Here is an 11,267-nt window from a genome sequence, read left to right as displayed (position 1 = left end):
AACATACTTACCACTCATGCTGTATTTTGTCTTTGATACCTACATCGTGCAATAGATTTTATTTTGTATTTTTCTTGTTGTTCTTGTGCTGAAAACACCTGTGAATCCCATTGGACTTTTAATATGTCTATGCTTTTAATACGAGTGCCCTCTGCCCCAACTTGGCTGAGTTTGATCATACATTCAGAGGTACATGCAGAGGCCTAATACAAGCCTAAACAGATTGTAGAGATTGTAGAGGACTTATCTATTGTTTTTCTGACAACTGATCTGTCTTCTGAAGCTCGATGCATTCCTTTTTCTTTTGGTCTGCCTTTAATTGTCTTTCCGCTGTAGATGAGAATAAATAATCAAAGCTGTCTTAAACGGTATATTATGTCTGTTATATTTGTCCCATAAGAAGTGAAAAAATGTACAACTTAAAACATTTTGAGGATATATGACTAAGAGTAAAAAAAAAATGCTTGGATTTATTTTAAATGTTAATCCTATGTACATGGTCATTGTTTACTAGAATAAACATTTCATTTAAATAAATAGGTCTCGTGTTTTTTTGTGGTGTTTTTTTATTTAATTGATTTTCCTTTTGCACGTGCACTGAGTACAGTTGTGGCCAAAAGTTTTGAGAATGACACAAATATACATTTTCACAAAGTCTGCTGCCTCAGTTTTTATGATAGCAATTTGCATATATTCCAGAATGTTATGAAGAGTGATCAGATGAATTGCAATTAATTGCAAAGTCTCTCTTTGCCATGCAAATGAACTGAATCCCCAAAAAACATTTCCACTGCATTTCAGCCCTGCCACAAAAGGACCAGCTGACATCATGTCAGTGATTCAATCATTAACACAGATGTGAGTGTTGACAAGGACAAGGCTGGAGATCACTCTGTCATGCGGATTGAGTTCGAATAACAGACTGGAAGCTTCAAAAGGAGGGTGGTGCTTGGAATCATTGTTCTTCCTCTGTCAAGCATGGTTACCTGCAAGTAAACATGTGCCGTCATCATTGCTTTGCACAAAAAGGGCTTCACAGGCAAGGATTTTGCTGCCAGTAAGATTGCACCTAAATCAACCATTTATCGGATCATCAAGCACTTCAAGGAGAGCGGTTTAATTGTTGTGAAGAAGGCTTCAGGGTGCCCAAGAAAGTCCAGCAAGCGCCAGGACCATCTCCTAAAGTTGATTCAACTGCAGGATCGGGGCACCACCAGAACAGAGCTTGCTCAGGAATAGCAGCAGGCAGGAGTGAGTGCATCTGCACGCACAGTGAGGCAAAGACTTTTGGAGGATGGCCTGGTGTCAAGAAGGGCAGCAAAGAAGCCACTTCTCTCCAAACAAAACATCAGGGACAGACAGATATTCTGCAAAAGGTACAGGGATTGGACTGCTGAGGACTGGGGTAAAGTAATTTTCTCTGATAAATCCCCTTTCCGATTGTTTGGGACATCCGGAAAAAAAGCTGCTCAGCTATGGAAACTCATTTCATGAAGCTCCCGATGAACAGCTCTTGTGCTGAAGTTGCTTCCAGTTTTGAACTCGGTAGTGAGTGTTGCTTCGCGCTTCAGCACTCAGCGGTCCCTCCAACAGTCTTGAAGGAGTTCCCACATATGCTGAGCACTTGTTGGCTGCTTTTCCTTCACTCTGCAGTCCAACGCATCTCAATTGGGTTGAGGTCTGGTGATTGTGGAGGTCAGTTATCTGATGCAGCAGTCCATCACTATCCTTCTTGGTCAAATAGCCCTTACACAGCCTGAAGGTATGTTTTGGGTCATTGTCCTGTTGAAAAACAGGTGCAAACCAGATGGGATGGCGTATCGCTACAGAATTTATTTTTTTTAACCTTTATTTTACTAGGCAAGTCAGTTAAGAGCAAATTCTTATTTTCAATGACGGCCTAGGAACAGTGGGTTAACTGCCTGTTCAGGGGCAGAACGACAGATTTGTACCTTGTCAGCTCAGGGATTCGAACTTGCAACCTTTCGGTTACTAGTCCAACGCTCTAACCACTAGGCTACCCTGCCTCCCCATTACCACACATGCTGTATTTTGTCTTTGATACCTACATTGTGTAATAGATTTTATTTCGTATTTTTCTCGTTGTTCTTGTGCTGAAAACACCTGTGAATCCCATTGGACTTTTAATATGTCTATGCTTTTAATACGAGTGCCCTCTGCCCCAACTTGGCTGAGTTTGATCATACATTCAGAGGTACATGCAGAGGCCTAATACAAGCCTAAACAGATTGTAGAGATTGTAGAGGACTTATCTATTGTTTTTCTGACAACTGATCTGTCTTCTGAAGCTCGATGCATTCCTTTTTCTTTTGGTCTGCCTTTAATTGTCTTTCCACTGTAGATGAGAATAAATAATCAAAGCTGTCTTAAACGGTATATTATGTCTGTTATATTTGTCCCATAAGAAGTGAAAAAATGTACAACTTAAAACAGAATGCTGTGGTAGCCATGCTGGTTAAGTGAGCCTTTAATTCTAAATAAATCACTGACAGTGTCCAGCAAAGCACCATCACACCACCTCCTCCATGCTTCATGGTGGGAACCACACATGCGGAGATCATCTCGATCATCCGAGTCTCACAAGACACGGCGGTTGAAACCAGAAATCTCAAATTTAGACTCATCATACCAAAGGACAGATTTTCACCGGTCCATTGCTTGTGTTCTTGGCCCAAGCAAGTCTCTTCTTATTGGTGTCGTTTAGTAGTGGTTTCTTTGCAGCAATTCTACCATGAAGGCCTGATTCACTCAGTCTCTGAACAGTTGATGTTAAGATGTGTCTGTTGCACATCTTGAACTCTGTGAAGCATTTGTTTGGGGTGCAATTTCTGAGGCTGGTAACTCCTCTACAGCAGAGGTAACACAGGGTCTTCCTTTCCTGTGGCGGTCCTCACGAAAGCCAGTTTCATCATAGCGCTTGATGGGTTTTGAGACTGCACTTGAAGAAACTTCTTGAAATTTTCCGTATTGACCGACCTTCATGTCTTAAAGTAATGATTGACTGTTGTTTCTTTTTGCTTATTTGAGCTGTTCTTGCCATAATATGGACTTGATATTTTACCAAATAGGGCTATCTTCTGTATACACCCCTACCTTGTCACAACACAACTGGCTCAAATTGGCTCAAATGCATTACGAAGGAAATAAATTCCACAAATTAATATTTAACAAGGCACACCTGTTAATTGAAATGCATTCCAGGTGACTACCTCCTGCAGCTGGTTGAGAGAATGCTAAGAGTGTGCAGAGCAGTCATCAAGGCAATGGGTGCATACTTTGAAGAATCTGAAATACAAAATATACTTTTTTATATGAACCAGCCAAAGATTCATAGACTTCATTTACCCCCCAGGGGTGTTGGTTCATACTTCTTGACCTTTTGAATTAAAACTCCCTCAAATTAGTAAATACTGTCGATCTAAACCTCTAGACAAGATGCTCATTGATGGTCCCCCAAACGCCAGACCTGCCAAAAAGCAACACCAGGCAATAAAATGGGCTGTGAATTACAGCCGTCTATATTTCAAGGATACAGCTGCACGTGTGAAAATAATTCTGTGCCAACAGACCACTCATTTCTGGACATATTACTTGAAACCCAAGCAAGTCCTGTGTTCGGAATGTTAACTGTCTCCGTATGAAATAACAGGAAATTCCTAGGTAAGTTTGTATTTACCTTATACTAATGGAAGTACGGAAATGAAATGCTGTTTGCCTTTAAGGATGAAAATGGGACATGGAGACGTATTGAAGATATGCTCGTCTCACAAATTGCCCCTCCAATATTTGTATCTATATTTGTGAATTCTTTTTGGGGTATTTACTAGTGTTGTCTTTTACTTTTTCAACGAGTGACTGAATTGACATGTTTTCTTAACAAGAACATGACATGTTGAGAGCAGAAAGGTTGCACATGTTGTCATGAGCAGCATATTTCAGCACGTGTTTTCACTAGGACATTTGTGCTACCCCCTCTTTAAAGAGAATTTCTGGAAATAATGGGATATCCCTTGCCAGCTGTGGAGGGTCTCCAGTGCTAGTTTAATGCTCCATGATGTTGGAGAATGCTTACACTCCACATGTGCACACACGCACACCCTTATAGGGGAGTTGGGGGTCCATAGTTGTCAGAGGTATCTGTAAGCGGATCTCCCGTATGCCTTCTCCCTATTGGGGCCGATACATGGAGACCCCAACTCTCTGACAGCTAGCTGGGGGCCATTATGCTTTTTAGCCTTAGTTCCAAGAGTTAGAATTTAATTGAACCTTTATTTAACTAGGCAAGTTGGTTAAGAACAATGACGTCCTAGGGACAGTGGGTTAACTGCCTTGTTCAGGGGTAAAATGACAGATTTTTACCTTGTCAGCTCAGGGATTCGCTCTAGCAACCTTTCGGTTACTGGCCCAACACTCTAACCACTAGGCTACCTGCCACCCCAATGCTAGAAAAGCCTAGGAAAACAGTTAAGAGAACCCCCTCTCCTTTAACCAATCTGCCATAGTTAATAAATAATCTGCCCTGGACCTGAGGACTAGCAGACTCAGTCCCGTTGGCCCAGTCTATTTAATCAGCTGTTGGTGAGGGAAGGAGTGGGGCTTGCTGCTCTAGAGCAGGGCTGCCTGGCCTGGCTGACCCATGAATGTTGTGGTACAGACCAGGGGAAAGTGTTCATGTTTTCCAATAGGACTGACTGTCAGGGGAGGAATGCTGACTAAAACAGTCCAGATGGACCCTCTCTGGTGCTCTGTCACTCCATATAATTCACCATTAGTCTGATGCTTATCTTTGAAAAATATATATTGTGGTATGCACTGAAGCAGTACTAGGGCTACATACAGCTGGGGAGGGGAGATGGTTTTTGTATCGTAAATATACAACGAAGTTGATGTTGGTATGGAAGTGTTTTTCCCGAAATGAACCGAGACATGAACATATTTATCAATGAACAAAAATATGCTGTATATATCAAGTGCCTTAGAAATTGAGTTGTGTATTTCCGGCCTCAAGTGCATAGTGGTGACTGTGCTCACCATGTGTCTGTTGGCAAAGGACCCCACTCTTTCACTCCACACAGTATCATTCTACATAGGACTGTATTTAGCCAGTACCAATGTTAATCCATGTTGTTCATCCATAGACCAGATGAGCATCTTCCACTGAGGAGCTTCCAAACAGCTCCAGTAGATGGTGTACTCATCCTTTGACATTCCCACTTTTCCCACACATGGTAATTGGCTTCTGGCTGCCGTGAAGTCGAGGAGATCAACTCTTTCCTGGTATAATCGATGTTATACATTTGACTCAGACAGGATCTTAGTATGAGATGTTGGGGCTTTACATTGAATATGGAGGCCAGGCTTGTTGTGTCTCTCAAAGTCTTGGTGAATATCCTGTTGAGCGTTATTACTGGAAACTGAAATTTGGGCATTTGTGTGTTTTCTGTTGCCCATTGGGGGCCAACTGTGATATGTATCTCCACAAACACACACACACACACAGACACACACACACACACACACACACACACACACACACACACACACACACACACACACACACACACACACACACACACTGAACTGCTCCCTTGATTTTCAGCAGTTAATACTCTTTCACCTCTTTCAGAGATTTCATATAAAGCTCAAACATACATATCTAGCTTGTACTGTAGAGCTTTAAAAAGCTGTCTTCTCCATGTTCTCTCTACGGACTTACTTCTTTATTGCCTTTTTATGTAACCGTCCTTGTAGAATTGTTTAAAATTATGCTGTTGTTTTTGAAGATACTCTGTGTAAAGTATTTCTGCTTGATAAGGACAGTTTCTCTGACCTGATGAATGTGCTCACTTCAGACTAAAGTATATCTAATATGAAAGAACTGTGAATAGGCCTAGATACATTTGCATAAAAGATGGTAACTTTAAGAGATATCTGCTTATATCATGTTGACATTAGTCCCCAAACTATGATAACAACCTCCTGTCAGTCCTTGCAACTGGATTTACAGCTTTTATACACCCTCTTAATTCACAAATAAAGTAGGTAGAGCAGAATTAGGTTGTCTTGGCTCTGTTAATGGTATTTTGGATCTCTGTCATGGAGTTTCAGGTGTGCCATGGCAAAGAGCCAGCGAATGCTGCGTGTTATGATTATGAATGGTTTCGTACTAGGAAATACAGATCATCTTCGGTTGAAACGGGAGCAGAGTAACTTGAGGGTTATCGTTCAGATTCAGAGATTATTCTGAATTACTGTGCTGTATATGTGAGGAGGTATAAATGTAAACATTTAGTAAAGCCTGTAATTTGAGACTTCTAAAGGGGAAACCGGATAGCAATGAATGCATGCGGAAAACATGCTATCTGTTTTGTTTATAGATAGACAGGCATGGCTGACTGAATGGATAAACCATATGATATTACCTCTGAGCCCTAACTCATGGTTCAATCTTCCCACACTCTCTTCCAGAAGTTATTATTACACGAAGAGCAAAAAGTGAAATGAGAATGTTCCATTTTTCACTTGAGTATATGGGCTATTCATAGAGGCATTCTTATTTCCTCTTTTCTCTAAACTGGCAGGGGCATCCAGAAGATGATGCGGTCCCTAAAAGGTTATAACACTTTAAGAAAAGGGTTCTCTTTTATGCTTCCCCATAGAGCCAATGTGAAGAAATTGTTGTGGACTTTCAGAGTTCACAAAGGTGGACCCTTTCTCCTCTCTTGCTCGCTCTCTCGCTCAGTTTTTACACATACAGTAGCCAAAGTACATAATTAGGCCCATAACACAGGGAATTCTCTCTCTCGTTCTCTATTTCTCCCACTCTCTGTCTGTTTTTACACATACAGTAGCCAAAGTACATAATTAGGCCCATAACACAGTGAATTCTCTCTCTCTCTCTCTCTCTCTCTCTCTCTCTCCCTCTCTGCCTGTTTTTACACATACAGTAGTCAAATGACATAATTAGGCCCCTAACACAGTGAATAGGAGTTTATTCTGAAGGCAACTACACCTAACTTTATTGTGCAGGGATGCTGTCATGTGACCCAGATACACAGGCTGAAGGCCCCTGATTAAGAGATGAATCATGGGTAAAATATTGGTTTCTTTTAACATCTTTCTCCTTCCACAGTGGAGGTGCTTTGTTATTGGGTAGCATACCAATCTAAAAATGCACTTTCAAGAATATGCAACCATGTTTAAGTGATAGCTGTTTAATACTGCTTCATGCTTTATGAACATTGAAGTAATAAGACAATAAGACATAACCCAGGGGACTACTGGAAGTGAAAGCTTTGATTTTACAGAATACATTCATTGTGAGACTCAAATTCAGGCTACCAGATGTATAACCTTTGTGTCACTCTCTTATCATCCCCACCAAACTTTCCATCCTGTCCCATTGGGTCTTGTCATTTAGGCAGCGACCAGGATTCCTCTCTCTTTCAGTGCGGTGTGCCCCTGTGCCCAGACCCAGAGAGGGGACATCTATATTGAATCTCTATAATTATGTAAATGTAATGTTTGTATTTATAGGCTGCATGAGCCGCAAGACTCTGGCAGTGGCCCTGTGACAGCTGGAAAACCCTGCACTCAGAAATCATATTATAAAATGCTCAGGCCTGAACTGGTGCTGTAGGATAGCTGGCTCATGGTTCATGTAAAGATCATGGTTGATGTGAAGATATGGATGTATTGTTAAGGAGTTTATGACTGGTGTGATGTTACAGTATGGTGTGATAATGATACACAGATGTCAGGGCTGCTCCATTTTCCAAAGCCACAAGGATTTTTACTCAAAGTGAAGAATTATGTTGTTCAATTAGTTTAATATGTACATTAAAATAAACTATTTACATTATATAAAATATATTTACATGGCAATAATACATTTACTCAGAAAACCAAAAAGAACATTAAGTCACAAGACTTTTAGCCCTTTGTCATGTTGAGATGGTTACTCTTATTTCCATAGTTTTAAAGACCCTGACATGAAATGTTATTCAACAGGTAAATGCACACACAGAACATTCAATTCAAGCCTCTGAAGACTGAAAGGCAGTTTTAGATCAAAACATTGTCTTAAAGCTTATTTCATGTGCTGTTTACAGTTATAACACATAGATAAAGGTTGCTTTTTTGCCAGTAAAAAATATGGCACTCGTAGGATGCATATAATAGAAGGCACTATCTTGAATATCAAAACACATCATATTAAACAATGTTATTGTAAGATTCCAGTTGTGTCAGGGGTGTACTTCGAGCCAACCTGATATGTTGACTTGAATTCACAAATGCCAACTCCGTGTAATGCACTTTTTAAAGCCTTTTACAAAATATTATTCGATAAAAAATAACAAAGTAGTACCAGCTACATATTTTTAAAATAGTATTTGTATATAGAATTCCTATGACGATGTTTTATTTTCATATGCTGTTTTCCTATTCCTCAAAAAACGTTAAATAAACAAACAAAAATACAAAATACATATTTTTGGAGATATCTTTCTTGATGTCGTTCTTGGTTCATTTGGCAAAGTCCTCAATCGTATGTGATTTCTCACATGTGTCGCTTCATGTGCAGCGCGAGGTGGTCGGACCTGGAGAAGGCGCGCTCGCACAGGTGGCACTGGAACGGCCTGTGTCCAGTGTGCTTACGGAAATGGCGCGTCAGCTCGTCAGAGCGGGCGAACTTCCAGCCACAACCCTCCCAACTGCAATGGTATGGTTTCTCTCCTGTTGAACGACAAAGGGGAAAATACCATGGGTATACTGACAGAAAATACAGTCATTTGCAACATATAGCCAAATATTTCTAGTTTCCAATAAGCACAAAGACATTGAGGAATGTTCCTTACCTGTGTGCGTTCTGTGGTGAGCTTTCAAGTGCGAGCTCTTGGTGTAGGTTTTCGCGCATCCAGCGAAAGTGCAAGTGTGACTCGCTGTGCGCTTCCTTGGCCAGGAACGCCGACCCCTTTTTGGCTTTGAGTCCATCATCTCCAACGGAGAGGACGGTGGAGTGAGCAGCGCTCTCTGATTGGTGTGCTGTATACCCATTCCGTCTTCGTACATCCCGAACTGGTGTGCGCTCTGGTACGAGAGCTGCATCTGTGGGGGCGGGTGAGAGGGAGGGTAGCACGCTGCGGAGCGGTAGCTCTGCGGGAAAGTCAGGGAGTGGCACATCTGGGTCTGACACTCGGAGCTCATCAGGTCGTCTGGGCTGAGAGGTGGTGTCATGTTCCCCGCAGATTGCGGAGAGTTGGCTAGTCTCGGGTGCTCGAAGGACATCATGCACGAAACGTTCCCCTCCTGCTTGATTTTTGGGCAGCTCTGAGGGACCATTTCCATAACTGGTCGGTAACTGTCCATGGATTGCTCGACCTTAATGTTGTCTGGAAAGTCCTGATTTGGGAAAGCAGACGAACTGACTAGAAATCTCCCATGGACGCTGTTGCCAGAGGGCTGGTGGCAGAAGCTGCTGTCAAGCTCATTGCGCAGGAGCTCAGCCATCAGGCTGTTGTACGGCGGAGGTGGAATGTTTATCTCGGGCACCGTGTAGGTAGACTGCATCACGGAGTGATACATGTTGTTCTGCTCTGCTAGCCTGAACTCTCCCTCTGTCCCGGAGGATGGAGTGTTGCTGTCTGTGCCAGTGGAGTTAGAGAGAATAAACTCCAGATCCAGGAATTTATCTAGCTCCTCTTCGTCTTTTATGCCCATGCAGATGTCCATGCCCTCAGCCACCGCACAGCTGGAATGAACCGACCTGTCCATCTCGCCCTTCCACCTCTGCAATAGTACAATATGCCATTAGTGAAAAGATCATGTAAAAAAAAACCTCTGTACAAAAAAATGGAACATTCATATTTGTTACATAAAAAAACTGTAAAAGCAATATGTAACCAAATAAAAGTTAGAAGCCTAACTGATACAACATATGGGTTCACACTACATCTGGACTGAAATGCTGTTGCTTTACTCTAACTACACCAATATATATATACTATATTCATATATCAACTACAGGTAAAACAACCCCAAAAATCTCTAAATACATAAACCAGTATACTTACATATTCCCAGCATTTTTCCTTTTGATTCGCAAATGTGGCGATGGATGGTAAAATGGTCCCGGTTAAGGACATTTCCATACGTTGTAATGACAAAATAAATTATTTTTTTTCTTGAACAAAAAACGTTCTTTCAGTCTATGAATATCAGCAAAAGCGATGTAGAGTCCACGCGAGAAACTAGTTGTAGTAGTAAATCACTATATCTCCTCACTTGAAATAGTGTTTCAGTGTCATGTGCAAGTTTGATTGGTAGGAGTTCCTATATACCTTATAAATATTGTAGCTGAAAAGCTGGACCTATTGTACGAAGCGGAGGAAACAGGCACCCATATTAAGCCAGTGAGCCTTGCAGTCTCTTTGCTTTCCCTCAAGCGCTCGTGCGAGCTTTAAAGTCTTAAAGCCACATATACACACGCCCCTTCCTGCATAGAAACGAGTTTAACAAGTATAACACGTAATGACGCGCTAGGAAAAGACCGCCCCTTGCAGAACTTCATCTAGTAAGCAATTAACACATTATGGTAAATAAAATAAAATATTATGCGCCGAATACAACAGGTGAAATGCTTACTTACGAGCCCTTAACCAACAATGTCGAGTTATAAAACACGTTTAAAAAAATGCTATATAAACTCAAGGGAAAAAAGTAACACAATAAAATAAGAATAACGGGGCTATATACAAGGGGTACCGATACCGAGAGAATGTGCAGGGGTACGGTTTAGTCGAGGTAATTGAGATAATATCTACATGTAGGTAGGTGTAAAGTGACTATGCATAGGTAATAATCAGAGAAGCATACGATATATGAAATGGAAATGCATGTGTCACGAATAGGGTAAGGTAACTAAAATATGAACACTAGAGACAAAGTTACCCATTTGGATACAATATTATCAAGCACAGCTTTTCTTTCAAAATAGGCTAACATTAGGAAATTCATATTAAATATATTATCATTCACCCAATATAATCTACAAACACAAAAACCGACACTCATGTTTTATCTCCAAACACATATGAAGGACATGTCCAAGGTGCATATGCATGGATGTTCTCCGAGCAGCATATTTAGGACAACACGTGAAGTAAGGCCTACAGGATAGGCTATTGGTAATGTTTTGCGTTGTCGATAATAGACTAAACATTGTAATATGAATACACTGCATTTTA

General features: G+C 41.1%; 1 protein-coding gene across 1 annotated transcript; it reads right to left on the bottom strand.

Annotated features, from left to right (window-relative positions):
* Positions 1-7,830: 7,830 nt before the first annotated feature.
* Positions 7,831-10,481, bottom strand: LOC135524596 (Krueppel-like factor 2). Its single transcript, XM_064952274.1, has 3 exons — positions 10,095-10,481; positions 8,880-9,810; positions 7,831-8,757 (listed from the first exon to the last, which is right to left on the bottom strand). The coding sequence occupies exons 1-3, from the start codon at positions 10,170-10,172 to the stop codon at positions 8,582-8,584; spliced, it is 1,185 nt and encodes a 394-aa protein (XP_064808346.1). The 5' UTR covers positions 10,173-10,481; the 3' UTR covers positions 7,831-8,581.
* Positions 10,482-11,267: the final 786 nt, after the last annotated feature.

This window comes from Oncorhynchus masou, chromosome 31, assembly GCF_036934945.1.
Source record: "Oncorhynchus masou masou isolate Uvic2021 chromosome 31, UVic_Omas_1.1, whole genome shotgun sequence".
Taxonomy (NCBI): Eukaryota; Metazoa; Chordata; class Actinopteri; order Salmoniformes; family Salmonidae; genus Oncorhynchus; species Oncorhynchus masou.
This window is presented reverse-complemented; position numbering and strand designations above follow the sequence as displayed.